Here is a 27899-nt window from a genome sequence, read left to right as displayed (position 1 = left end):
CAGCGGGCAGGAACGAGAGAGACCTGAGCGATGCCCTGTCGAGTCTAACAGCGAGTCTTCCCCATCCAAAAGGTGCCACCGCAGACTCCCGGCTGTGAATTCTGCCTGCCCATTTCAGCAGCTCCGCGGGCGTCAAGGGCCGCACAGCGTTTGCCGGGTCCCCAAACCTCAGGACGTCCCGGCGGTCATGTTAGCATCCGGGTCACAGGCTACAGAGGACCAATGAGCGAAGGCACCGCGAGTCAGGGGGTGGGACGTACGCGGGCAACATGGCTGCCCCCAGAGGGCCGCTTCCGGAGACTTGTGGGAGTAGCCCTGACCCACAGCTATACCACCGCGGACGCCCGGGGCGCTCACCGCGGATCCTTGGTCGCGCTCGGGTAGCTCTGCAAGGCGGCGGCTGGAGAGGGAGCCATGGGGGCCGTGCATGCCCGGGTAAGAGGTCCGGCGACTCGTGGACTTCGCGACCGCCGGCAGGCTGGCGTCGCCGCGGAGAGACGCTCCCGTGTCTGCGCCCTGGTTCCCGGGTGAGCGGGCACCGAGGCGACGGGGCCGAGTGCAGGAGGCCGCAGGGAGGTCGCCTCGGACGGGCGGGAGGCCGATGCCAGGGGAGGAGGCTCGCTGCTCTCAAGGTCACTCTGCGAGTCAGTGCCCCAGAAAGGCCTTCAGAGCTTCCCCCACGACCTTAGCGCCTGCCTCCCCAGGCTGGTGTGAGATCGCGGACACAGGGCGTGCAGGGGACTGTCAGAAAATACAGGCAGCAAGCTTAGCTTAACGCGCGCAAGGGACTTTTATTACTTGCGATTCTGCAGTCGGGCAACACTTCAGTGTATGCCCTCGAGAGAAAGTGCCTGTGTGCCAGGTTCAGGAGTTTGGCTTTGGGAACCGAAATTGAGAAAAGCAGAAACGGATCGAGAAGCTGGCAGGTGGTTTCGGGTCGCTTCATTTGTGGAGGCTGAAGCAGAGTTGGTTAAGGCTGCCTTATTAGAGATTCGCCTCTATTATCCTTCTGACTTTTCCTAAGGTTGGACAGACAGGTCAGTCTGGGCTTGGGAGGACGGAATTGAGCCCGCATAACAATATTTTGGTTTGGCCTGTTGAGGTTCGTGTAGGAGCTCAAGGCAAACCAGCAGCCTGTATCAGTTCTGTGTAATGGTGAGCTTCCCAGACTGCTTCTTTTTTTTTTTTTTTCGTTTTTTGTCTTTTTCGTTTTTCGTTTTTTATCGGTACCAGGGATCGAACTCACGACTGCCTGCTTGCAAGGCAGGCGCTTATGCCGCTGAGCTAAATCCCCAGTCCCAAACTGCTTCTTTTTGTGTAATATTAACTGACAGCCAGAGAATGAGTCCTTTGTCCAGGGTCACGCAGAGCTGCAGAGTGTCCCAAACCTCAGATTCCTGGTCCCAACAAAACTTTTGTTCTAGAAGGTGAATTGTCGCATTTTAGCCTGCTCGGTTTTCAGTAGAGGGAAAGAATTTCGCACAGATGTCTCAGCCTGGTTGGCTTCATTCAGAATTCAACCCACTTCCCTTTTGCTCCTCTGCTCTGGTCTCTGGATTGGGCTCTGGTGCTGGGTCTCTGTCCATCAGCTACTTCTTTCCCCAGCTTTAGCCATTACAGGGTTCCCATCTTTTAGAACTCGGTTCAAGCTGGGCTTGATGGCGAACACTTGTAATCCCAGCACTCGGGAGGCTGAGGCACGAGGATCGTTGCCAGTTCGAGACCAGCCTGGGCTACAAAGCAAGCTCGCGGCCAGCCTGAACTCTAAAATGCAAAGCAAAACAAAAACTCAGTTCACGTTGTTTCCTGCATAGACGGCCTCTGTTGCTCCTTTGGATATGCTGCTGCCTTCTCTGGATTTTTCCTCTGCTGTCAGCTCTATTCAGCCTTAGGTCTGTTTGCATTTTGTCTCATCCTGTTAAGTTTCAAGTTTCTAGATATTGCAGTGTGAACTGTATTTTACCAAGCTTTTCTGTGTTTGGTACCAGGAATCGAACCTTGTGCTTGCCAGCCAGGCACTTACACCGCTGAGCTAAATCCCCAGCCCCCCAGCTTTTCACATAACATGTTGAACTACAGGAACTGCCCTCCATTTATACAACTAGTATTTTCTGGTGGCCTGCTTTTGCATGGCACTGTTGTAGGTGCGAGGGATACAGTTTTTTTTAAAAATCTACTTTTGTGGAGTGGTACTCCTTTGATGCCAGAATTGGTGCTGCATTGATTAATTGGCTAACAAACAGTGTTTCCAATGTTTTAGTTTTAACATACCACTGTTCAGTGTTTTGTGTAGGAATCACGATAAGAAAGCAGTTGGCCTTTGCCACTCAGTATTGGCATGCATACATGAAACAACTTTTGTGAAACACTATTATCATGCATTCGATGATAAATGCCATGAATTATGGATTGTTGTATTTTTTTATTCCGATGACTGTCACCTTTAAAGGTGTTGTTTATAGCTCATTCACTTTATCACATGTCCTGTCCTCACTGCTGTGCGTAGACCATGGTTCATGGAAATCAGTAAAAACTTGAAGCTGGATGTGGGGGTGCACACCTCCAATCCCAGCTGAGGAGGTGATAAGTTTGAGCTCAGCCTGGGCAATTTACAACTTAATGAGATCTTGTCTGAAGGAGGGCATAGGGGTGCAGGGACTGTAGCTCAGCGTGAAGGCCCTGGGCTCAATCCCTGGAACTACAAAACAGAACTTGCTGACTGTGGACCGAGGGCACGCAGGCGGTGGGTTTGTTTATGTGTTGACTGTTCCTGGAGCTTGAGCAGGTGCCATCTCAGCCATTTGGCTCTTGTATGGGGTACATTTAATAAAACTGCCAATTTGTAGATTTCCTGTTGTCTTCGAAAATCAGTAGCAAACGCAGTTTTTTGGTCATCCTGTATTTAAGTAATTGGACTGGTACGGGGTCACTGATACGCGTGGGATGACTGGCTCTCCACAGCACAAGGCAGTCTGGGACCTGTGCTTTGGTCTAACTGCCCAGCTGCAGGGCCACCTCGCGGGCTTAATGTCTGCCTTCCAGCTTGGAGGACGCAGATGACTCTGGTGGGTCTTTCAGGAAATGTGGGAATTTTTTGCACAATGGGATATAAACTGCGTCCAGACAAAGCGAAGCATTCTGACCCAGACGCTCAGCACATCTTAACTTGCTTGTGTCTTAGACAAATTAACAGTGATTCCATTTTTAAAATGTTACAGTGCAAAGGGAAATAATAAAGACAGGAAATTACATGTTCTTTGCTCATTGTTATCTTCCTTTTTTAAAGTTTAAATAAAATTCAGCCACGCCACGAGGACATTGTGCTTTTGTTGGCTGCTGTGAGCCTGGTATTTAGCATACAGTGTGCAGCTGGGACTTGTTCGTTTCCTCTCATTGGGATGGGATACTCAGGACCCACAACTTGAAAGAAACAGGGTTAACCTGGCTCACAGTTTCAGGAGTTCAGTTTGTGGTCGGCTGTCCCAAGGCAGGAGTGTCATGGGAGGAAGGGAGCGGTGGGGAACCAGTGCCAGACAGGAAGCAGTGAGGGACCCCACCCAGGCCCCAACACTGCACCTCCCTGAGCCTTCCAGACAGAGCCAGAGGGTGCTCAGCCTCCCGGGCAGCCTGCCCACCACTCAGGCTGGCACAGCTGAGCCTCCGCAGCGCACTCTCTTGTCTCCTGCATGTGTATTGCCTACTCCTGACGTGTCGGGCCAGACAGAAAGCAGGGTGCTATGAAAATCACAAACTTGTGTCAACAAGGCTGTCCCTGTGAAGGAAGTAGCTTGCAGAGATGGCATTTAAAGTGGCGGGAATTACTTAAGGGAAAGGTCGTCTGCATAAGGGATGACGTGCACAGAGCCTGCGTGGTGGATGGAAACTCTCTTTGTAGCCCAGGCTGGCCTCAAACCCGCAAACTCCTCCTGCCTCAGCCTTCCGAGTGCTGGGGTTACAGGTGTGAGCCACCACCCCTGGCTAGAAGAACAGATTTTTCACAAAAAAAATTTTTTTCCTTCACACGGCCCACAACTGTAGATTTAGATTTGTTAGAGTCCTCAGTTCTAACTGTGCTCCTTCTGGGTTTGTGTCACACATTTTTAATTTTTAATCTTTGATTGCAAATATGGTGAATGCCAAAGAGTGAATTAACCTGCAGCCCGGGAGCTTGCCTTGAGCAGCAGCTGTCACCCACCTTTTATTCCCTCTCCCCGCTCTGCGCCCCGACTTTCTAGAGCACCTTCTGGAGCTGAGATGCAGAGGTTTGCTTTGGTTTATGTTGCAAGGCCGTTGAGCTGTGATCCCCACTCTTTCAGAGTTTGGAGCCGCTCCCCGCCAGCGGGCCCGATTTTGGAGGATTAGGCGAAGAAGCTGAATTCGTCGAAGTTGAACCTGAAGCTAAACAGGAAATCCTGGAAAACAAAGATGTGAGTTTCCGGTCCAGATCTTCACGGGACTGCATCCAGGAGCGGTCACCTCGGAGAGACCGCACAGGTTAACCTGTCCCCAGCGGCAGCCACAGCCAGAGAAACCACAACCTTTAGGGAAGTGACTCCTAGCTTTAGACTGGTGTTGTGGGGACAGTTTAGGCAGCACATTTTCGAGTTTATTCTGCTTTTCAATGCGGAGAGAGACTCAGACTAGGCTTAAATTTATATGTTTGTCCCCTGCTCCCAGAAGAGAGGCCCACAGTGTCAGCTGACACTCCTGGACTCTTCTGCCTTTAAATGTGAATAGTGTTGGGGGCTGGGGATTTAGCTCAGCGGCATAAGCACCTGCCTTGCAAGCAGGCGGTCGTGGGTTCGATCCCTGGTACCGATAAAAAGAGAGAGAAAAAAAAAAAAAAAGAAAGAAAAAGAAAAGTTATAAAGACCACATATATGTAACTGTGTGTAAAGATATAGGAAACATTATGAAACTTAGGTTTCCAGCAACCTAGGGAACATTATGAAAATGAGACCCTGATGCAAAAATTCATAAGACAGTTTGGTGTGTTGGTGAACACTTGCAATTCTAGTTATTCAGGGGGCTGAGTAAGGAGGATTCCAAGTTCAGGCCCGACTGAGGCAGCTTGCAAGAACCAGTCTCAAGGGGTTGGAGATTTAGCTCAGCAGCATAATCGCCTGCCTTGCAAGCAGGTGGTCGTGAGTTCGATCCCTGGTACCAATAAAAATGAAAAAGACAAGATAAAAAAAAAAAAATGTGAATAGTGTCACTCAGGCCCCTGACAAGTTCAGCCAAGAAGCACGTGGAGATGTCAGGTTCGCGTCTTCAGCCTGGCGCCCGTGTCCCGAGGAGTGACCAGTGTCCCCTTGCCCCTGCAGGTAGTGGTGCAGCACGTGCATTTCGATGGGCTCGGAAGGACCAAGGATGACATCATCATATGTGAGATCGGGGAGGTTTTCAAGGCTAAGAACCTCATTGAGGTGAGTGCGGGGTGAGTGATCCCCACTGCCCGCTGCAGAGCCTATGACTTATGCCCCTGGAGTCACTGGGCACTTGTCCCTGGCTACCTCCGTCCCCAGACACGTGCTCGTCCTGAGTGGTCATCCCAGGGGAAGAACTGTCTGTCCTCTCACTCCAGCCAGCTTCCCTGTGCTGTTCCTGACCCCATCAGCAGCCAGCATGACCTGGGAACTGAGTCCCCAGCCTTCTGGGCATCCTGCCGGGTGGCAGTCCCTGCAGGGCTGGCCCTCCCCTATCCCTGATGGCCTGTTTTCCCAGCACCTGCCCTCCCCACACTGCCCCTGCTGCCTTACGGGGTTCTTCTGTCCCTCTGCCCCGGGGACCTCACTGACCATGGCTGTGCAGAGGTCACTTGCGGCATCCTTGTGGCCATGTCCAGCCGCTCCTCTCCATGCACTTTTACCTGACCTTTAACTAGCATTTGGCACCGTCACCCATGCATGCTCAACACAAAACCAGTTAAATTTGTGAAGGATTGAGTTGAATATACATGCCAGGGCAGCTGGATGGCACAGAGAATGGCGGGACAGCACATGTGCTCCAGCGCGCGTCCGTCGGGGTGTCCAGGTCTTTCCCCACGTCCCCCCACGCCTTGAGCAGGGCGGACGCCGCCTCAGGACTGTGCTCCTTCCTGCCAGCCGCCGGTGCCTGGGCGCACCTTGGCACTCCTGGCACTGCTCCCACGAGCGATCCCTGTTAAACGCCTTTGGTGTGGCAATGCCCTTGCGGAATGCGTTCTTGACAGCCTCTTAGGCAAAAAGTGCTGTTTCACTGTTTCAGTTTGCGTTTATTTAATGAGGAGCAAGAGTGAGCGTGTTGCCACTGAGCCACTCTCCTGGGAAGCACTGTCGGCCTCCTGTGCCCTGTGTGTCCTGAAGCTTTGGCTGACGGAGACACCTGCGTGTTGGGAACGGGTCACTGTGCCCTCCCGTTACGCTTCTCCACTTTGTTCCCTGTCTCGGGAACATTCCTGTCCTCCCCCGGATCACCTGCTGCTCTGCCTCTCTGGTCGCTGTCCCTCGGAGGCTCGGTGCTCAGCCTCTTTCCCGCCAGCTGCCTCAGCTGTGGCCGTCACCTGGAGAACGGCTCCGTCACACTGGCCCTGCCTCGGGCGTCAGCCAGGCACCCGAAGCTCATGCCCGGGACCTGCGGCTCCCATCCTACCACCTGCCCTGCCTGGCCTTTTGTCTGTCTCTGTCACCTCCCTGGTGGCACAGTCTCCACAGCTTCCTTCTATGCAGTCTCATGCAGTGAGCGTGGCCTCCGCCCCGGCCGCTGAGCGGTCGGTCTCCGGGGTCTGTCGCAGGAGCCTGGTCTTTCCATCTCCGGTTTCTTCCCTGACTAAATCCAACCCCCTCCTGGGTCACTCGAGGACCCTGCCACTGCCCTCTGAGAGCTCTGAAATTGCCCCTTCTCTGCACAAGGTGATGTCCCCCCTCCGGTTACTTCCCGAGTCCTCCCCCACCTGCCTCCTGCACGCCATCCCTCCTGGCTGCCTTTCCAGCGAGTGGGCACTGCTGGAATCAGAAAGGACCGCAGTGCCATTGAGGAGCAGGCAGGAAGTCGAGAGTGGTGACAGCAATGGTCAGAGAAAGGAATCAGCACAGAGGTGCACACTCACACACACGCACCTGCACACACACCTCCCTTTCACCAGAGGAAACCATGCAGTTCACACCTGATCGAGATCCCATCCAGGATGGCCTCCTCAGCCACTTCCTGTGTGCCCTATCCACTTCCGGCTGTCCTGTGCGCTGGCCAAACCCCGCGGCCGGCTGTGATTCCGAGCAGGGTTGTGTTGCCCCGTGCTGTCCCCGTTCTATGCGTGGCTGGCCTGGGGTGCTCTCTTCCCAGCTCGGAGACTCAGTGCCCACCTGGTGTCGCAGCGTCACTTGAGCCTGTGTCTTACGAGAGCTCATCCTCTGTCTCCCTCCCCTTACAGGTCATGCGCAAGTCTCACGAAGCCCGTGAAAAGTTGCTCCGGCTCGGGATCTTTAGACAAGTGGATGTTCTGATTGATACGTGCCAAGGTACCTTGCAGGTGGCTCCTCGGACCCCCTTTCTATCCTCCCAGCCGTGTGTGGTGGTGTGGCCAGACGCACGAAGGTCATCAGGCCAGCCCGGGAAGCAGCTGCCCTCCCTCCTCTGAGGGAGCAGCGGTGGCCTGGATAGCACCGAGGTCCCTGGGGCGTCCCATGAAAGGGAGCCAGGCTTCCTTCACCAGATCCTAGCCCGGTGCCTGCTGCAGGGACTCCTGCCAGGCGCCCCCTAAACTCGTGCTTTAAAAAGGGCGGGGACCAGTTTGTGTTGGCTTTGCGCATCCGCTGGCCTGCTGCGTCGCTTAGCAGTGACTCTCACCTGAGCCAGCCTGGAGAGGCAGCAGCAAGCGGAAGTCACTGTTTCCGGGGGCTCCCGGCAGGTGAGCCAGGCTGGGGCATTGCTGGTAGTGGAGGAGAGTGCTGTGGGCATGCCTGTGTGAGGCTGGTGCAGGCTGTAAGTGTATGGTGCGGTACAGGCCCCACGGGGGTGCCACACATACATCACAGCCAGGGAAACCAAGGCTCCGAGCTGGGGAGGAACCTGCCCCAGGTCCAACCAGCGAGGGGCACGGAGCTGGCACCAAAGTCACTTATGACCGGGTTGCCAGCTCTGCTGGCGTTTGGCCTTGGCTGTCTCCCCTGTCTCTGGTGTGGGCCTGACCTTGGCTTTGCCCAGTGCTCCTCTAGCCTGGCTGCATGTTAGAGTCCCTGGGGCCACCAGGTGGCCGAGTGACACTGCCACACAACAAGCGCCTTGATGCACATTTGCTCAAACCCACAGAGTGCACAGTGCCCAGGGTGACCCCGATGTCAGCTGTGAGTCAGCTGACAGCAGCACACTGCCTTGTGGGCACGGCGGTGTCCCCGTGAGCAGGAGCTGGGGGAGGGGAACGTGAGGTAGGAGTGGTTCAGGGGCTGGGGGAGCGCTGGGCTTTCTGTTTTATCTTTCTGGACACCTCGAGCTGCTCTAAGGATAAACCTGTCCTGGACCCCCTGAGCCCGAGCCTCTGGGAGCCAAGGCCAGGCTTTGCCCACGAGCAGGGACCAGTCCTGAGCATGCACCGGACGAATTTGGGCCGCCCCTCCCTGCTGAAGGTCCTGCTGAAGGACCGCTGCCCTGTCATGATTTAACATGAAACACCGTGTTTCCTTTCTCTTTCCCCCGACGCCCTCGTGTGATTCCAGGGCCTGCGGTGGGCGGGCAGAGCCCTGCAGCGGTGCCCGGCCGTGTCCCCACACGGCGGGGAGGTCAGCTGGCTGAGGCTGTGTGTATCCTGCCACAGAAACGGGGACTGGGTTTTTCTGATTCCGTGTGGGAGTCTTCTCAGACTTTAAAATAGATGGCGCGTTTTCCCAAGGAGATTGTAACATGAAATGAACCTTCAGTTGCTGTTTGTGTTTTTAGCCAAAAATGAAAGACGGTTCTCCAGCTGTCTCCTTGTTGAACCTTGTATTTCCTCAGGCGATGACGCGCTTCCCAACGGGCTGGATGTCACCTTCGAGGTGACGGAGTTGAGGAGGCTGACGGGCAGCTACAACACCATGGTCGGGAACAACGAAGGCAGCATGGTAGGGGGCTCCCCCCCCCTCCCCGCCCCAGGCTCTGCTCTGCCCTGAAAGCTGGCAGAAGCTTCCAAGCTGGTGTCACTTCGTGTCTCCTAGTCCCTTGTGATTGGTGGTTTTTCTTTGAACTCCCTCAAATGGATGAGAATGTACTTTAAATCATTTGGAAACAGTCATTACGAATAGTTACAAGTTGTTAGTAATCCTCACCCTTGTTCACATTACTTTTCTTTTTTGGGGGGGTTGTTTTTTGTCTTTTGAGGCAGGGTCTCGCCGTGCAGTGCAGGCTGGCCTTGAGCTTGCTTTGTAGCCCAGGCTGATCTCGAACTCGCAAGGATCCTCTTGCCTCAGCCTCGGCAGTGCTGGGATTACAGGGTGCACCACCGTGCCTGGCTTCTTCAGATTTCTTTAAATGCCACATCTGTAGAATTTCCATCCCTGACAGTGGTCCCCTGACTGCAGGGACCGGGGCCGTGTGCCCAGTGCTGTGTAAGGCATAAAGGCAGCACCGCGTCCCGGAGTCTGCGTTTGTGTTGCGTGTCTGTGGTGTCCCTTTGCGGGCTGTGCTGTATTACAAGCTCCCGTTCCTTCTGTCCAGACCCCTGCTTTTCTTTCGTCCCCTCTCAGGTCCTCGGCCTCAAACTCCCCAACCTGCTGGGCCGTGCAGAGAAGGTGACTTTCCAGTTTTCCTATGGCACCAAGGAAACGTCCTATGGCCTGTCCTTCTTCAAACCGCGGCCTGGAAACTTTGAGAGAAAGTAGGAAGCCGGGTGGACGCTGTCGGATGAGACAGTGGGAGTGGCTGGCTTGTGCGTGCTTGGAGTGGACAGTCGGCTGCCGCTTCTTGGGGACCCACAGGGCTCTGCACTGACTGACACGCCTGCCATCTGTTCCTGCTGTCTCCTAGTTTCTCCGTAAACATATACAAGGTCACCGGGCAGTTCCCGTGGAGCTCGCTGCGAGAGACAGACCGAGGAGTGTCCGCTGAGTACAGTGTATGTCCTCCGCGTCCTCGGGCCTCCCAGGCGGTTCTCGAAGGCAGTGGGCAGGCACTCGAGCCCAGACCCCTGTCTGCCCCAGTGCATCCTGGGCACCTTAGCTTTGGCCCGAGAGCATCTGCCGCCCGCACTGTGCACCTCAATCCTATGCTGTTGTCTGTCCTCCTGCCAAGGTGGATGGGGAAAGAGACCGAGTGGGGCTGGGGGAGTGGGGCCCACTGCTCCTTGTGTCCCCACAGTGAGCATGGAGACGTCACCTGTGTCTCCTGAGGGGCGGTGCCTCCCTGGAAGGAGCACTGGGAGAGGATTGAGGGCTCTCCACCTCTGGGCATACCTGGGGCAGTGCCCTGGGCCTGGGGGGTGCTGATGTGAGCACCTCCAGGCTGCATCCTGTAAACAGGACAGGGTGGGCTTGGCCCGTGATGGTGCCCCCGACCCACAGTGGCCTTGGGGCCACAGAGCCCAATGGGGGTGGGAGTGGCCTGGTTTCCGCGCAACACGAGTCGCCTTTTTACTCCCAGTGCTACTAAGCAGTGTCCCTCACTGTCCAGGGAGAACACAGGCATCTCTGAGGCAGACCCGAGGCAGGCGGCAGGGCTCTGGGGACAGAGGCAGGTCCCCTTCCCGCAGCCCGGGCTCCTGCCCCCCGGGCGCTGGGCTGTGGAAGCTGCTCCTGGCTCCTGTGGCTTGGTGTCGCAGCCCCTCTGTGGCTGAGGTGGCTGTCTGGTCCCCAGCACACAGCCTGTGGGTCTCTGGCTTTGCGGAGAGGCCCTGCAGCGGTGCCCCCATGGGCGCCTGGGGCAGTTGGTCCTCTGGTCCTCCAGCTTCCCCCGCTTCCTCCATGCTCCTCCCCCGCCCCGCCCCTCCCCCCTTCTCCCTCTCAACATTGGAAAGATTCAGTCTGCTCCGGCAACAGGGGATCGCAAGTTTAGGGTCAGCCTGGGCAGTTCAGTGGGCCCCATCTCAAAATTAAGAACTAAAGCAGAGCCAGTGGCACAAGGTGGCAGAGCGCTCGCCTGGCACGTGCAGACTTGGCACTGTCAGAAATGCAAAAGAATGTGGTTGGCTGTTCTGGAGCCCACACCCACTGGTGCCCCTCCCTGCCGCGCCTACAGTTCCCCGTGTGGAGGACCAGCCACACCGTCAAGTGGGAGGGCGTGTGGCGCGAGCTGGGCTGCCTCTCCAGGACCGCGTCCTTCGCCGTGCGCAAGGAGAGTGGACACTCGCTGAAGTCTTCGCTCTCGGTGAGCGCCCGCCCCAGGGAGCCGTGGGGTGTGGGGCTGTGCTGTCCGGGGTGGGGTGTGGTCTCCTCTAGCATCCAGCCTGCTGGGCAGCCCAGGACTCTTTCCCTGGGTGGCCACTGCCGCGCATCACTTTCCCAAGTGACATCGGTGGGAAGGGGGCTGGGGCTGTTGACAAGTGGCCCCTCGAATTGTGGCTTCCAGTTGTAATTAGCAAGTGAGTTGGCTTCTGCTTCGGTGCTAGACGGCCTGGAGACAGGATGGGTGGCAGGATGGGTGGGACAGTGCCGCCTTGCCCCTTGGCTTGGCGCAGGGGCAGGACAGGCGCAGGGAAGCTGCTGGTAGCCAGTGCTCGGTGAGACCGCAGCGCTGGTTTCCAAAGCCGCTGGAGATGTAGCGCCCGTGCCCCGCTCTCTTGCAGCACGCCATGGTCATCGACTCCCGGAATTCCTCCATCCTGCCCAAAAGAGGGGCGCTGCTCAAGGTGAACCAGGTAGGCTCCTTCAGGGAGCGGAGCCATCCGCAGGCGGGGGCAGCGGGGTGGGAGTCCCCCGGGCCATCTGCACTGATCCTGAGCATGCCGGGAACTGCGCAGGCTGTCCAGGGGCTGAGGCTGAAGCTCCGTGGTGAGCACCGGCCTGGGTCCCTGGGTGCAGCACCCAGCCCCATCCTCAGCTGCAGGCGGACCCAGGCTGGGCCCAGCAGGGGCAGGAGCCGGGGCTGCATCCAGTCTTCAGTGTAGAGGACCCTCTGGGCATCAGGTTTTGTGTGGACTGTGGCACTCTGAAGGATCAGCCAGGGTACCCACACCGGCCATGCGCCCCGTGCGATGTCTTAGTGCCCCGCCCAGCACCTGGTACCATTTATGGCAATTAGGAGCACTCTGATGATCCAGTGCCTGCAGGAGTCCTCCTCCGCCCTGACCTGCCCCTCCCCTCCGCAGGAGCTGGCAGGCTACACTGGCGGGGACGTGAGCTTCCTGAAGGAGGACTTCGAGCTGCAGCTGAACAAGCAGCTGGTGCTGGACTCAGTGAGTGTCCGAGGGGCGCTGCCGCCTCAGCTGCTGTCCTGAGACCCTGCTCAGAAACCTTGACCCTGGACAGCCGGTGCACTCTAGGGGAGACAGGCGGCGTGAGGCTGAGGCTTCCGATCTAGGGCTTCTGCGGACAGACGATCAGTTGCTACTTTCTTCTAAAAAGAACCTGCCAGACCCCAAGGCGCCCCTTCTGCCTGCCCTCTGGATGCCCTGCAGGATGCCCTGCAGGAAGCGTGGCTGGGCCGGCTGCTCAGTGCTGCTCTTACCTGGGAGACCTGACCGTCCTGTGCCGGGCACGGGCTCTGGAGGCTTCTGTAATTCACTGATCAGTTTGCTGGTTCCCTGATTCACAGTGGCCATCTCCCACCGTGCCCTCACTCTGCTGGCCCTGGCCTCCTGGTTCCAGTCAGGGTCACAGCCCTGTCCTTCCGGGCTCTGCTGCACCTGGGGCTCAGTTCCTGCCTTTCTCCTGCACGGTCACTCAGATGCCGCCGTGCCTCTCCCGCCCTGTCCCCCAGACTCTCGCTGTCCCTCCCGCACTGCACGCCGCTGCCTGCTCACGCATCCTGGGCTCTCTGGGCCTCATTACTGTGGTTCTTTCTAGTTCCCCTGTGTGGTGTTGGTGGCTGGGTGGGGACACCGCCTCCACCCTGAAATCCCGTGGCACCCACATGGCCTGCTCCGCTCCTGCCGGCCCAGTTTTCTTTCATCTGTGATCCTTCCCACCGCTGCTTCTTAAAACCCAGTGTCTGAGCCGCCCTGAAGGCTGGGGACAGCGATGCAGACAGCCCGCTGTGGCACATGGGCCATGGGTTCGACCCTCTGCCGTAGGAATTTTCACGGCAGAGAGGACAGGAGGGTAGCAGGTACCTGGGCAAGAGAGCGGCTGGGACGCCCCGCCGAGCAAAGGCCACTGGGCATAGGTGCCTGCTGCCCGACCGGACCCGGCCCGACGGGGGCTGTGTCCGGGGTCATTTAGCCAGGAGCATCCTTGTGTCACGCAGGTGCCGGAGCGTTGCCATCCTGGTCCTCCTCTGGCCGAGAGCTGCATCCCTGTCCTCCTGCATTTCCAGGGCCAGTGTCCCTGTGCGTCAGGCCCAGGGTGGGAGCTGCCTGGTGACAGGGCGGAGCTGGGCCCTGCTGGGCCTGGCGGTGGCTTTGTGCACTGTGACTGATCTCTCATGGCTACAGCGCTCTGCGGGTCGGCAGGCAGCTGGGAGCTGCTTTGTAGGGCAGCGCCTGGCGGGAACCCAAACACTGTCCGTGTCTGCACAGGTGGTCTCTGTGTCGCTGTGGGGTGGTATGCTGGTGCCCATTGGGGACAAGCCGTCCAGCATCGCTGACAGGTAAGGAGGGACCTCTGGGTGGGAGGCGGACTCTTTCCTTTGGGTGTTTTTGGATGGTTTCTTATACAATACTTCAGAGGAGTCTTGTTAGAAGAACGGTATTTCAATTTTACCCTACTTTTGTCCTATTTTTTTGGTCTTTTTTGAGACAGAGCCTCACACTGCAGTTCAGCCTGGCCTTGGGCTCCCTTTGTAGCCCAGGCTGGTCTCAGACTCACAGTGATCCTCCTGCCTCGGCCTCCCGTGTGCTGGGATCGCAGGCATGTGCCACCGCACCCTGGTTTTAATCTACTTTTGATGTTTAAGCTAATTTTGAGCTATCCAGTGCAGCTTATAATTCTTTTTGCTTTGTATACTACCTTATTGTATTAAAGATGCATTTTTTTTTTATTATGAATGGGTGGTAATTCACGAGGAATTGTAGGATAATCACTCACCAGTTCTGAGACGCTCTTCATAAACAGCGTTTGATTGGCATGTGATCTTTCATTACTTGCATATGCTGTAACTTTTCAGCCTTCTTCAATATTTCTTGATATTTTAATTGTTTATAATTTTGTAAGGTCGTTGTTGTGATTTTTTTTTTCCATAGCCCTGGGGATTGAACCTAGCGCTGTTTAACTTTTCTTGTAAGACGGGGTATTGCTGAGTTGTCCAGGTTGGGCTTGAATTTGTGGTCCTCCTGCTTCAGCCTCCCGAGTACTGGGATTGCAGGCGTCTACCGCCCTACTGCCGAGCCTAGCTAGGCTTGTGGTATTTCTAACAACACTGCAGAACGTTATAAATCACTTGCTCATCTTATTACTGAGGAGAGTTACAATCTCAGAGTGAGGCCTTTTTGCCGACATGGTGACACACAGCTGTAATCCCAGCATGGGGAGGCTGAGACAGGAGAGTCATGTAGAATTTGAGGCCAGCCTGGATTACACAGTGAGTTCAAGACCAGCTTGAACTACATTGTGAGACCCTGTCTCAAAAAGACCCAAAAATCAAACAAACAAAAATCCCCAGCGTAAGGCTTTTTAAGACCTTTGAAGAATCTTTCTGGATCTACCTTTTCGCGAGCTGGTAGCAGTTGGTGGCCGTAGTATGGGGTATGAGACCATGGTCGTTGCTCAGAGATGCTACTCGTTGTCACCAATGGAGAGCAAGGGACTGTCCTCACCTGGTGTTGGGTGTAATGTCTCCTTAGCTTAAACTGCTCCAGCCTTTGGGAGGCACTTCGGCAGTGCCAGAATATCACACCTGTATGCTCGGTACCCTGGGCAGCGCGAGCCCAGAGGAGGCCTGGCTTGGAAAGCAGCCCCCGTGTGTCCCCTCGGTGTCCCAGGCCTCCCGTCTCTGCCCCACGTCGCCAGAGGTCTGCAGCATTGTTTAGGAGTTTAGAGCGGGGGTGGGCTAAGTCTCCCCGAGTCTTTCTCGGGTGAGACTGACGTGGGTCACCCAGAGCTGGCTGAGCCCCACGCATACCCCCGTCCTGTCCCCTCCCCTGTCTGAGCAGCACGAGGAGCTTCCCTGTGGCCCGCCTCCCACTTGTGCCCTCTCCCCCTAGGTTCTACCTCGGAGGACCCACCAGTGTCCGAGGCTTCAGCATGCACAGCATCGGACCCCAGAGCGAAGGTCTGTCCCTGCCGGAGGAGGGCGCTGTGTGTGTGTGTGTGTCTGTGTGTGCGCGCGCGCGCACGTGCGTGTGTGTAGTTGAGGTCGTGCGGTACAGATGTTGGTATTCACTGCTCAGGAACCAGCGCCCTACCCGCTCAGTAAATACCAGCGAGCCCAGGTGCTCGGTCAGGGCAGGGCTGGGACTGCGCTTGTAGGGCAGCCGTCGGCCTGGCTTTCAGATCGCCAGCCTGCCCGCCCGCACCCCGGGATGAAGATGCGGTCCTTACCGTGTTCAAGGCCTGCACGTTTTGTTTTCTTAACACAGTAGGATTTTCTGAAAACCAGACGGCAACTCTCGGACCTTCAGCTCCGTTGCCAGTGTAGGGATCATAAAGCAGCCTGAGTCTCGGCGCTCAGGTGTGGATTCCAGGGCGCACGATCGAGGCCTTTGTCTTGCTCGGTGGGAAGGTGGCCTCGGTCAAGCCCTCAGCAGGGTTCAGCTGGACATGGTGGCACATGCCTATAATCCCAACATTTGGGGGGCTGGTGCAGGAAGATCACCTAGAATTTGAGGCCAGCCTGGGCCACATGGAGAGTTCAAGGCCAGCCTCAACTACCTAGCCAGATCCTGTCTCAAAAAACAAAAGCAAAAGAAAGATTCTTTAAAATTATTGTTTTAAAGAACTGTTAAAAAGGGGCTGGGGATTTAGCTCAGCAGCATAAGCACCTGCCTTGCAAGCGCGAGGTCGTGAGTTCGATCCCCGGTACTGATTAAAAAAAAAAAAAAAACTGTTAAAGATACAATTAATAATAGTCAAAGCTGGATATGAGAAATCCAGAGCCCACTAGGAACAAAATGGACAAATAATTGTTGCTATCTTCACACACTAAAGAGAAAGAACAAATTATCACCACCAGCTGGAGGAGGGCTGGAATGAACCTTAGGAATCAGTGCCCAGCAGAGCCAGACCCAAAGAAGTGCACGCAGCGTATTCCACGTGTGCACGGCAGGGTCAGGACAGCTGTGGGCACAGGTGGCAGAGTGACTGGGAAGGGCCTTGGCAAGAGTCCGGGTGCCCTCTGGGGAAGAAGTAGGAGCCAGCGTGGCAGCGGGAGAGAAATGGACAGTCACGTTCTACCTCGTGGGGCATGAAAGTCACGTTTTTAAAGACTAGAACCCGCCCAGAAGAACCGCATATAAATACACTAAAAGCACTTACCTGCTGAGGTCGTGTGTGTTGTACGTCATTGGGTGGATGGGGTTTTATTTAGCTAGTTGTCTGAGTGTTAGAAATTAAATTATTCTCATTTTTTTCCTATTTCTGTGTCCGGTTTTCTACAAGAGTGTATTGTTTTTCTGGTGAGCATCACCTGCTTTAGCGAGGAGGGCGGTTTCCAGGAGACAGTTTGCCTCCCGCTGTCTCTCTGCTGTTGGTTTCTTTGGGACTTTAGTTGTCAAGGGGGGTCAGGAGTCGCTGAGGTCTTTAGATGAATGTGCTCTGCGCCTCCAGGTTGGTCCTGGAGCTTGGTGATGTCTTGCAGCCTGTCATCTGTGTTAGGGAGGGAGACACTGGAAACAGTGTTTTTGCAACCTTGTAGCAGCTTGGAGAGCTTTTTATAGCTTTAATGTTGCAGCTATTTATAAATAAGATGTCAGATAGGAGCCTTTATAGAAATAATGCAAATATTGGCTCTCAGCAGCCAATCTTGAATTTTGGCAAAGCAACCTTTGTCCGGAAGACAAAAGTCCGAGCGGTCCTGAACCACTGTCCTGGGTCTCGAGCTGCGCTGCCCTTTGGGTACTCGGCAGATTCTCGGTCTTGCCAAGTTTGCAGAATGATGCATTTCTTACCTGGAGGGAGCAGTTTGGCATCTAGTTGTGGATGCAGTGATTTTCCTGCGATTCGCTTCATGCTGGAACCTTTTTGCAGATGTGCTAGGTCACCAGGTGCATGCTGTCCCCTGCCACAGTCTACCTAGGCCGGCAGGGCCGGGAGGGAAGGAGAGGCTCGGGAGGAGGCGGGCGCGGGTGCTCAGAACCAGGCCTCGTGGCCCCGGTGTCCCCGCGTGCGGCCTCCGAGCTGGCGAGGCTGGCGAGGCACCCACGTGCTCAGGCCTGGCCCTGGCCCCTCCCTTGCCAGGGGACTACCTGGGCGGCGAGGCGTACTGGGCCGGCGGCCTGCACCTGTACACGCCGCTGCCCTTCCGGCCGGGCCAGGGCGGCTTCGGAGAGCTCTTCAGGACCCACTTCTTCCTCAATGCGGGGAACCTCTGCAACCTCAACTACGGTGAGAGGGCCCGCGGGGCTCGCGTGGGGGCCCCCACCCCTCCTGCGTGCTGGGGGTGGAGCCTGGGGTGGTCTCTTTTTGCCTGGGCTCGCGGGACCCCAACCCTCCTTAGTACTGTCTCCTGGCCTCTGCTAAATGTGCCCAGGCTGCGGCAGGGACAGCCCAGGCTGTCGCTGATGGCCGCGTCCTCTCTCCCCAGGGGAGGGCCCCCGCGCGCACATCCGCAAGCTGGCTGAGTGTATCCGCTGGTCCTACGGCGCGGGCATCGTCCTGCGGCTTGGCAACATCGCGCGGCTGGAGCTCAACTACTGCATCCCCATGGGCGTGCAGCAGGGAGACAGGTACGCGGGGGCTGTGCGCAGGCGCCTCTGCGGGGGCGCGCGGGCACTAACCAGCTGGCAAAGCACAAGACAGGCGCACTCCCAGGAGCGTGCAGCGTGCCCACCCCCTTCCCCCGGACTCTCCCTCCCACCAAGGTGCAGAGCCCCAGAGCGCTTGGCGGCATTGACAGTGCCAAAGACCAGTGGCGCCCAAGCCCCTGAGGTGACGCGGTGCGCCGTTTTGGACCCGCGCACGTCCACGTCCAGCGCAGTGGGCTCCGGGGTACCCCTCACCCGGGCTGTGTGCACAGTCACCGTTCGTGCGGATGCGGCGCGGGACTCAGCCCGTGGCGGAGCCAAATTCTGCTTGTGGGAACTTTCTGGATTTTTTTCTCCCCAAATATCATTAATTCACATTTGGGCAACTCTAGGGGTGCAGAACCTGTATATACTAAGGGCCCCCTGTAATATGTGGATAAATACGATCAAAGGGTGTTTACAGTTACAGAAATTAATCCCTTGTTTGTTTTGAGACCGGGTCTCATGTAGCCCAGGCTGGCCTACAACTCACAATGATTGTCCTGCCTCAGCCTCCAGAGTTCTGGGATTACAAGCGTGTGCCACCATGCCTAGCTAGTTTTTTTTTTTGTTTTTTTTTTTTGTTTTTTTTGTTTTTTTTGTCTTTTTCATTTTTATCGGTACCAGGGATCGAACTCACGACTGCCTGCTTGCAAGGCAGGTGCTTATGCCGCTGAGCTAAACCCCCAGCCCCTGCTAGTTTTGTTTTTAAAAAAATTTTTTTTAAATTTTTAAAACCAGCACTAGGAATTGAACACAGGGTCTTTGCACTAAACTTTATTCTCAGGACTTTTAGAGAATGTTTTCTTGTGAGACGAGACCTTGCTGGGTTTTTCAGGCTGGGCTTGACCCTGCAGTCCTCCTGCCTCAGCCCCCCAGCATGTGGGTGGCACACCCAGCTGACTGCCGTCTCTGCTATCGCCTGGGCTGCACTGTATAGATGTGGGAACTCGGGGAGTCTCATGGTGACAGGGCACACTCAGTGATGCAGCTCCCACTGCAGGCATGGAGGTGGGGGACCCAGCTCCCGGGGCTGCCCCCTCTTGGCTTACGGGCAGCGGGGAGAGCGGGGGCTCCGGTGTCTCTGGGGCACCTCTCACCCCAGCCCTCCCATAGCTGTGGGGACGGGCAGGGGCAGGGACCACACAGCCAGGGTGCTTCCTGCAGGCCAGGGCCGGGGCTATGGCTGAAAGCACACAGCCTTCTGGGCAGGGCTGAGGGCAGGGCTGTCCTGAGGCGGAGCTACGGAGGCTCAGCTGGGGGTGGGGGTGCTGGGCTGATCAGGGCTTAATGATCTCTGGGAGCGGGAGCCAGAGAGGAGGGCTCCCTGGTTGGCAGGCTGGGGCGCCTCCCACCCGATCCCCAGCTCTTTGGGTGGAGGTCTGCGTGGGACACTCGCCCTGCATGCCAGGCTGTGCTTCCCACCCAGGAGGAGAGCTGGGGACCGCAGGCTCCGGGGCTGCAGTACCAGAAGTGACCACTGGGTGTCAGTGCACCCCGCAGCCTGCGCCGCCCACCACTCCTGCTACAGATCCTGCACACTCTGTGAGCTTTGTTTCATGGTGCCCTTTATTCCTGGAGCATCCTGCCTGCCGTGCCCTGCCCTGCCCCGGCGGCAGCTGTGCTGACGCACGGTGGTGGCCGCTCATGATCGCTGTGGGCCATGAATGTGGACCAGGGCCACCCAGCATCCTGGGCAGTGCTGTGCTCAGCTGGATATTTGGTCACTAGAACTGGGACTCGAGTTTAAGGGTTGCCTGATCCGGTGCCGTGGGCTGTGTGAGGGCCTGAGGTCTCTGCAGAAGCGGGGACAGCCTGGGCGCTTACCAAACACACCCTGATGGGGTGGTACGGTTGCTGCCGACTTCTGAACACAGAGTCCCGAGCCCAGGCCAGGCTGGCAGTGAGATGGGGCCTGGGCCGAGTCCCCAGAGGATGGCAGGCCTGGAGCGCATCTGGCACACAGAGGGATGGATGTGCTGCAGGGTACACGCAGCCCGAGTCTTCCTGGACGTAGTAGAAAGTGGGGTTCAGGCGGGAGGTGGCTGGGCTGAGCCTCGGGGTTACGGGATTTGGTGGCTCCCGTGTAACACAGGCTCGTCCATGTAGTCGTCTGGGCCAGCCTGGCCTGAGGGGCTGCTCAGGTGACAGCGGCATGGGTCTCATGCTGTCGCTCGTTCCCAGGTGTTTTTCTAAATCAGGAACCTGGACCTCTGCAGCTTCCGTAGATGGGGCAGGAGGAAAGATCACAGCAGGACCCAGCGCCAGGCCTGGGCTGCAGGCAGGGAGCTGGCCGGGCTGCTGCAGCTCACCAAGCGTCTGCCACTGCCCGGGATGGCACTCGGGTCAGGGCCTCACTCCTCCTGTCCCAGTCTCAGCCCCGCTGAAAGGGGGTCCACCCTGCCTGCCTTCCTCCCATTTTCCAGTCCAAACCCGGCTGAAGAAACAGCTGCAGGGGAGGCGAGCGGGAGAGGGGCTGGGCGGGGCTGCCCGCAGTGTCCCTGCTGCCGCTGTTGGCCGCTTCTCACCGTCCCTCCGCCTTTCTTTCAGGATATGTGACGGCGTCCAGTTTGGAGCTGGGATAAGGTTCCTGTAGCCGCCCCGGGGTCCTCACAGCCACACGAGCTGGGCCTCATCCTCGCCGGACATGGTGTCAATAAATTGCGAAGCTTTGCACTCGGCCGCAGCGGGGCTCCGGTTTGCTTCTCTCTGACGTCTGTGTCGCCTGAGTCCCTTGGCTGTGCCACCCCAGGCCTGAGGCCGCTCAGACGCCCAGGATTCCTTTTCCTCACAGCTCTCGGGGACGCTCAACCTGCTGTCCGTGGGCATGGGGGGGTCCTGGTGTGCATTGTCACATGGGAGAGGTCACCACGCTGTGGTGCTGGGATGCTGAGGTGAGCAGGGGACACGTGTCATCTGTAGGCTGATGGCAGCCACCTCAAAGTCAACCCACAGAGCCTCGGGCTGAGACTATGCAGACTGGGGCGAAGGGCAGGGCTCGCGCCGCTGCCCCTGCCTGTGTTTGGTGTGTGACAGCCCCGCATTCGATCCTCAGCGCTACAGAGCAGACGCAGCTCGAGCTCAGATGCAGGTTCACCTGAGCTCGAGTCCAGCCTGGGTCTCACCAGGGTCCAGCCGAGGCCTCAGCTGGGCTGTGCGAGCAGGGCTGGGCCTTTCCCCGGTCCCAGCTGCCACCCCCCCTGCCCCCCATCTGATGCTCCACCTCTGCCCCCCCAGACCCTCTCGATGACCGAGACCCCACAGGCAATCAGCACCCCGAGTTCTGCCCACCGCCGCCTCTGCCTCTCACGCCGTGCTGTCCTTGCCCTCGGTACCCACCGGCCACGGGCGCAGCACCACTTGGAGTCCCGAATCCCCCAGTGCTCACGCCTCTCATTCTTACACACGGAGCTGCGTGTCTCCTCCCATCTGTCCCAGCGCAGTGTTTGCGTAATCTGTGCCCAGTCTCCCGTGGGCACAAGACCTCCTTCGGGTGACCTGCGATACCTCAGACCGCGCAAGCACTCTGAGTTAGCTGTTTCAGGGAACCGCTCAGGGGTCCTGCGAATGACAGACATCCAGGCCTGGCCGGTACGGGAGCAGGGTGCTTCCTGAGGTTCTCAGTGCATGGCTGGCCGCGTCTGTGGATGCAGAGCTCCACTTCCGAGGTCAGGGTGTGGGCACGAAGGCTCCAGCCCTCCCTGGGGCACCCACACAGACCGTGCCCAGGTGCCACCCCTGCTGGTTCCTGCTATGCGGTCCCTGTCTGGATTTCCTGACACCTCAGTCCCTCCGCCCCACAGAGGTGAGGCAAACAGGTCTTCCTGAGATCCGCCCCTTGGTTCGAGTGCACTCTGCTCTTCCCATCGTCCACAGCAGTTCTGGAGTCCTCTTTCCTGACCGTCACCATGTGTGACCAGTGAGTGCTGCTGCCAGCTGCCGTCCGGCCCTGGAGAAGCAGGTGCCAGAGACACCGCAGTGTCCTCTCCCGCACAGTGTCCTCTCCCAGCTCGTTTGCGACCCGGCCCCCTGTGACCTCTAGCTCTTCCCCAGAGTCAGAATGACCCTGAGAGGAGCACGTTTGGGGCTGAGCCCCATGGAGGCCGCCAGACCCTCAGGAAAGGCCACTTCCGGAGCTGCTGCAGAGGGCGGCAGGAGGAGGGCTCGGCTGCTCGAAGCCGGGGCGGTGTTTGGAGGGGACACATGTCAGGGTGTGTTCAGAGTGCAGACGCCGCAGAGTTGTCACACCTCCTGTCAGATGGGCGGGGTTGGGGGACAAACCTCGGATAGCCGGCTGGCATAGAACCCGGAGCTGGGCCCCGTGTGGCTGTTCACCAGGTCCGAGCACTGCTTCCCCTGGGCCTCAGGTTTCTCTTCTGTCGAGGAAGGTTTGCTCCTCAAACCCAGGGGCCAGGAGCCCTGGGCACTGCCGGGGACGCCTAGCCCTGCGGGAATCTGGGCTGGGACACTCTTAAATACTAATTTCCGCTCGGGTGCAGTGGGTGCCTGAGACACACGCAGCCCTAGATTCAGCCCAGCAACACAAGACAGAACTCGGGCGGAATTCCACACCGACTCGGGTAAAACCATCAGCAAAATCCTAGCGCGAAGGCTGGTGGTGCTGTGGGTTCTGCAGCCTCCCTGGTATCATCTGACTGAACCAGGTGAGTTTTCTGTGTCCCTTGTAACACCTGGAGAAGGCAGGAAGGGGCCTTCCAGTAACTGCATGTTCTGCGGTGTTTTTTTGGGGTTTTTTTTTTTTTTTTTTTTTGCTGTTTAAAGAAAGCATCTCGATATGTAGTTCGACTGGCCTTGAACTGGAGGCCGTCCTCCTGTCTCAGCCTCCCACATCCGATTTGGATAGTCTTTGACACTTCAGCGAAGCGCACTGACAGTTTTGTTTCTTTTTCGGGGTTGCTGGGGCGGAACCCAGGGCCTCCCACCTGCTCCGGGGTCCTCTGCCCCCACCGGGGTTGTGTTTTGCAGGTCACAGGATGTGAGGACCCGCCCCGCCTCACAGCCAGGGGGCCAGCTCTGGGGCTGCTGCCCAGGCCCGGGTTGTGAGAGCGTGCGTTGGTCGTTTGGGGACCAAATGCCTCTCTGCTTCTCGGAATCAGTCACGTCTTCCAAATGCCGAGGGAGAGATCACACTCAGTAGTCCCTGCACCAGGCTCGGGGGTGCCGAGGGGCTGCCGAGCTCCGGGGGTGGGTGCATGTTTTCTCCTGTTCTCACGCCCACCTGAAAGCTCAAGTTTTCTCCCTGACGGGAGACGCTGTCAGTTACTTCCTTGAAGGTCATCCATCTTCCAGGAAACGCCTGCCAGCTGCCACCTCCGAGTCTCCACAGCCTTCCGGCCTCTCTGTTCCCTGCAAAGATGACTTCGTGTGCAGGGCCCGTCCATGGCCATCCCAGGACTGGGGCCTCGAGGTGGGGAAGAGCCAGAGGAGATTCCAACACTGATTCCAAGTGGTGCCGTGATCAGCCATGGTGACTGCAGTCCCAGGATTTGGGAGGCTGAGGCAGGAGGATCCTCCTGGGTTTGAGACCAGTCTGAACTACAGTAATACTACTAATAATAATTAATAGTGATGAATAATATAAAAATACCCCCAGACCCTTTTATTATCAGATAAGAGCCGTGCCCATCTCCTGGCCCCTAGACCCCATTTGTGAAATGGGGGTGCCCAAAGCAGTCAGTAGCTGCTATGTGGCAAAGTGCCAGGTTCCCTGGGAGCTGTTTGGTCTCTGTGCCCGGCGCTGCCGTGGCTGGGGACTCCTGGTGTCAGAACCCAGAGTGCAGCTCGGGTCTGAAGGTGAGCTGCAGGTCCTACCGGGATGGAAGCTGGCGCGGGGTGTGGGATGGAGTGTGGGGCAGGTGGTGAGGTCTCAGGTCCAGGGTGACCGGGATCTGCTTGTCCCGGGGCCAGTGCCGCGGCTCTAGCCATGGGCTTCTCCTGCCCGGTGACTGGGCCCCTCCGCCAGCCCCTCAGGCAGAGCTCTGCAGAGCAAAGCAGAGTGGTGCGTTGTCTGGCTGGAAAAACAAACAGCAATTGTTTCTGAAAAGAGCACGTGCTGTGGATCAGGCCACTCGGGGTGACAGTCTCCTTCTCCGCCCTCCACCATCCCTGACACCTGTCACCGCCCGAGGAGCGGTGCATTCAGATCTTCAGTCTGCGCTGGGGAGAGGAGCAGCCTGGATCCCCCACCACCATCGAGGAGGAGAAGGCGACCTCCCGGTGGAGTCGGCACCCGGCCCGATGGCTCCCAGCTTCTCACACCCAGGAATTACTGCGTCAGTGCTGCTAGGAACATGGGGACATAGAGACCTTGGGTGTGGTGGCCTTGATGTGTGGCCTTCACCTTCCGGAGTGAAGATTGACCAAAGCCCTTATCAGGAAGAAGCGTTGAAATCAAAGAGGCTGAAGGTCTTGAGATGTTACTGTCCCTAGTAAAGGCTGGCGGGGCGTGGTGTACGGGCCTGTTACCCCAGCACTCGCGAGGCTGAGGCAGGAGGATCCCCAGGAGTTCCAGGCCAGCCTGGGCTATGTAGTGAGACTCTCCCTCAAAAAACAAAACAGAGCAAATATATATATGACTCATCAGGAAACTTTAAACCAGGGGGAGGAAGTGGGTTACCTCGCCTCTGACCCTCCTGCCCATCCCCGTGGCCCCGGCTGGTCCTGGGTGTTTCCTGTCTGAAATCAGTGGGCTCCCCGTCTTCAGGTGGGGAACAGGAGGTGTGAGCTGGGCTGGGCAGCGCTTGTGTGCCGGAGTCAGAGCCGGCTGTGAATCCGCACACCTCCCTGCCCTCTTTCTGCAAATGCTGGGCACTGGGCTGTTGGCGGCCCCTGTCAGAGTTCCAGGGTGAACCGTGACCCCGTTCAGGGGTGGGCCCTGCCCCAGCAGGATCCGCGGCTCCCTGGCCCTGCCCCTCACCCCTGCTCTGTGGTCAGCAGCCTTCAGTCAGGGCAGCCCCTGCCCCGAGGCCCGCGCTGGACACCCCGGTGAACAGCTCCTCCAGAAGGAGCTGAGGGACAACAGCGTCACACTGGACGGTTCCAAAGCAGTCACAGCAGCCGGAGTAGCAGATCCCAGGGCGTGGGAAAGGGACAAAGCGCCGGGTCACAAGGACACAGGCTCCGGCTGCACGGGGGGAGGGGGGTGCCCACCTCAGCCCAGAAGCAACAGCCCTTTGGGGCTCCCGCTGCCCTGGTGGGTGTCCAGCTTCCTGTCTCTCCCCAGCGCCGGCACGGGCACGGAGGCCGAGTTTGCAGTAAATGGTAAAGAAAACGAGGTGCCGTTGACCCAAACAACCCGGAACAGCAGCATCAGTCCACAGACCAATGTGAGCTGTGCACAGCAGGAACGCGATAGGTTTGTTGAGTGAATCTTTGAGCAAGCAGAAGAGCTGAACACTCACTTGCTCCCCAGCCAGCAGGCTCTGCAGCCCTTTTCTGTCCCTAGTAGACTATAAATCCATCCTTCTTTCCCTCCCCTGCTGGGGACTCAAGCCCTCAGCTACTGCCCTGGCTTTTCTTCCATTTTTTTATTTTGAGGTTAAGTTTCAATGGGCCAGGCGGGGCTCAGATGTGTGATCCTCCTGCCTCAGCCTCCAAGCAGCTGGAATTCCAGGCATGGGTCACCAGGCCCACTGGTTTTTCCTTTTGCTCTTCATCTAGCTCCAACTGGTTACTGCTGCCCCTGGTAACCCCAGGGGGATGGGACCCAGGACCCTCTGGATGCACAAAGGGTGTTTGAGGACGCCCAGGTCCCCCATGCAGCCCCGCGGCATCCGTTGTAACCTGCAGGCAACCCCACGGGGTGCTTCCCTCCTCTGCAGACCGGGAGTAGTAACTGTTATTGTGCATGGGAGGAGAGCAAGTATTATACTCTATCAGTTAGGGACCCTTGAGGAGAAAAGGTGCCCATGTGCAGAACAGACAAGTTAAGAACGCAGTTCTGTGGGCTCAGAGGGTAAGCAGGACCTCCCCTCCTCCACAGCCAGGCTCAAAGGCTTTTCCCACTCCTACCCCCAAGCATCTGTCAAAAAAAAAATTATGGCCAGGCCTGGTGGCGCATGCCTGTAATCCCAGCACTCAGGAAGCTGAGGCGGGAGGATCAACGTGAGTTTGCGCCCAGCCTGGGCTCCAGAGTGAGTTCGAGGCTAGCCTGCACTGCAGTGAGACTGCCTCCAAACAAAAACAAAGCTGGAGTGAAGCATACCTACCTACTGTGCCACTGTGGCTTGCTCTGTGTCCACCAGGGCCCACTATACTACCTGCTGCTTCCGCCTCCAAGAATGCGACTCCCCGAACACCTCAGGTGCAGAACTGCAGCGTGTACCTGCTTCTGTGCCGTCTCATTTCCCTGGGCACCACTGCCCCAGCTCCAGCCCTGTCCAGTGTGGGGCGGAAGCTTTTGCTTTTTTTTTTGTTCATTTGTTGGAGACAGGTTCTCAATACAGTTTTCCAGGTTGACTTTGCACTTGCAATCCTCCTGCCTCAGCCTCCTGAGCAGCTGGCGTTGCAGACATGCACCACTGTGCCTGGTTTAGAATCTGCTATGAGCTGCATGCAAATTCTACCCCTTCATCTGTCAGGTTGCTTCTGCTTTATCTTTTTTGTTGTGGTGGTTTCTGTTATTTTGAGACAGGCTCACTATGAAGCCTAGGTGTGGGCCGTGCAAATCCTCCTGCCTCAGACTCCTAAGTGCTGGGATTACAGGTGTGAAGCAACACGCCCAGCTTTTATGGTTCCTCACATATGCCTGTGGACCTACTATGTGCAAAGCATGACGCTCCTTAGAAAAACGGTTCTCGGTTTGCATTTTTTTTCAGGCTCCAGGAACACTAACCAAGTGTTACAGAAACGGATTTCATATATGCCACCCTTTGGCTCACTGTGGTAACATTTCAGGGACTGTCCTGCCTGGAGCAGCAGGAGCCGGCCACCCAAGGCCACTGCCACTGATTTTCATAGCTCTGTGTCTTAAGTCTTTTTTGTTTTCCTCATCTCTTTAACACAGGGTCTCACTATGCAGTTCAGGCTGGCCTGGAGCTCACTCTGAGCCCAGGCTGGTCTCAAACTTGAAACAATCCTCCTGCCTCAGCTTCCTGAGTGCTGGGATTACAGGAATGCGCCATCACACCTGGCTTTATTATTTTTTAAATGGCCTGTGACTGGAGAATGTTTTTAATGTTTGGCACCAAAAAAAAAAAAAATCACTAGAGCTAGGCGTGGCAGTGCACGCTCCTACTGCCCACACCCTGGGTGACTGAGGCAGGAGGATCACAGTTTGAGCCCAGGCAATTTAAATGATTTATAGAGAGCTTCAGTTTCAAAATGAAAAATAAAAACCAGGCTGGGGACGTGGCTCAGTGAAGAGATCCTGGGTTCAACCCCCAGGACCGTGAAAAAAAAAAGATGCTAAAAACCAGTAAACAAGCAAATAGGTTTTTGAGATGTGCAAATCATATAATTCACATCTGTGTTTATCAATAAAGTTTTATTGGTACACAGCCACGGGCAAGCTGAGCTGTGATGTCCTGGTCTCTTGGAGACTCGGACTGCAGACCGCCGAGCCTTCCCAGGCCCCAGAGTGGGCCTGTGCTCTGTGGCTGGGTCTCTAAGTGGCAGCATGGAACAAGCCCCTCCCCAAAGAGCCCCTCACTTCAGCTCTGCCCCCAAACCTCATCACCACCTCCTTCACCCAAAACGCTGCTCTCAGAATAGCTGGGAAGGGCATAAGCAGAGCCTGGCGCTGTGCTCGCAGATGGTACGTGGACAGCAAATGGACGGTGGAGAAATTTAGACTCAAGTGTGAACATCTAATAGGCCCGGCCTTTGTCTCTCCGCCCACCTAAGGCATCTTCCTTGCCTTTTCTGTTGTCGCTGGTGGTCTGAGGCATGAAGAACGATGTTT

General features: G+C 57.0%; 1 protein-coding gene across 1 annotated transcript; it reads left to right on the top strand.

Moving 5' to 3' along the window:
• The first annotated feature begins 260 nt into the window (after positions 1–260).
• Positions 261–20663, top strand: Samm50 (SAMM50 sorting and assembly machinery component). Its single transcript, XM_003470562.5, has 15 exons — positions 261–435; positions 4317–4427; positions 5325–5426; positions 7409–7496; positions 8968–9074; positions 9696–9826; positions 9976–10063; positions 11182–11310; positions 11729–11800; positions 12251–12337; positions 13619–13689; positions 15242–15309; positions 17433–17579; positions 17779–17920; positions 20528–20663. Exons 1-15 carry the CDS (start codon positions 415–417, stop codon positions 20571–20573), a joined length of 1410 nt encoding a protein of 469 aa, XP_003470610.1. The 5' UTR covers positions 261–414; the 3' UTR covers positions 20574–20663.
• The last annotated feature ends 7236 nt before the right edge of the window (positions 20664–27899 follow it).

Source organism: Cavia porcellus, unplaced genomic scaffold, assembly GCF_034190915.1.
Source record: "Cavia porcellus strain 051 isolate PalLab524CR breed Dunkin Hartley unplaced genomic scaffold, mCavPor4.1 scaffold_40, whole genome shotgun sequence".
Lineage (NCBI taxonomy): Eukaryota > Metazoa > Chordata > Mammalia > Rodentia > Caviidae > Cavia > Cavia porcellus.
Note: the sequence above shows the minus strand (reverse complement) of the source record. Positions and strands in the feature narration are given on the sequence as shown.

What these genes read in the sequence shown, in the direction of transcription:
- Samm50 (XM_003470562.5), top strand. Translation starts at nt 415, where the DNA reads ATGGGGGCCGTGCATGCCCGG. An exon ending in CCTCTGCAACCTCAACTACG is followed by an intron (nt 17,580 to 17,778) that starts GTGAGAGGGCCC and finishes CTCTCTCCCCAG; the next exon opens with GGGAGGGCCCCCGCGCGCAC. An exon ending in GGCGTGCAGCAGGGAGACAG is followed by an intron (nt 17,921 to 20,527) that starts GTACGCGGGGGC and finishes CCTTTCTTTCAG; the next exon opens with GATATGTGACGGCGTCCAGT.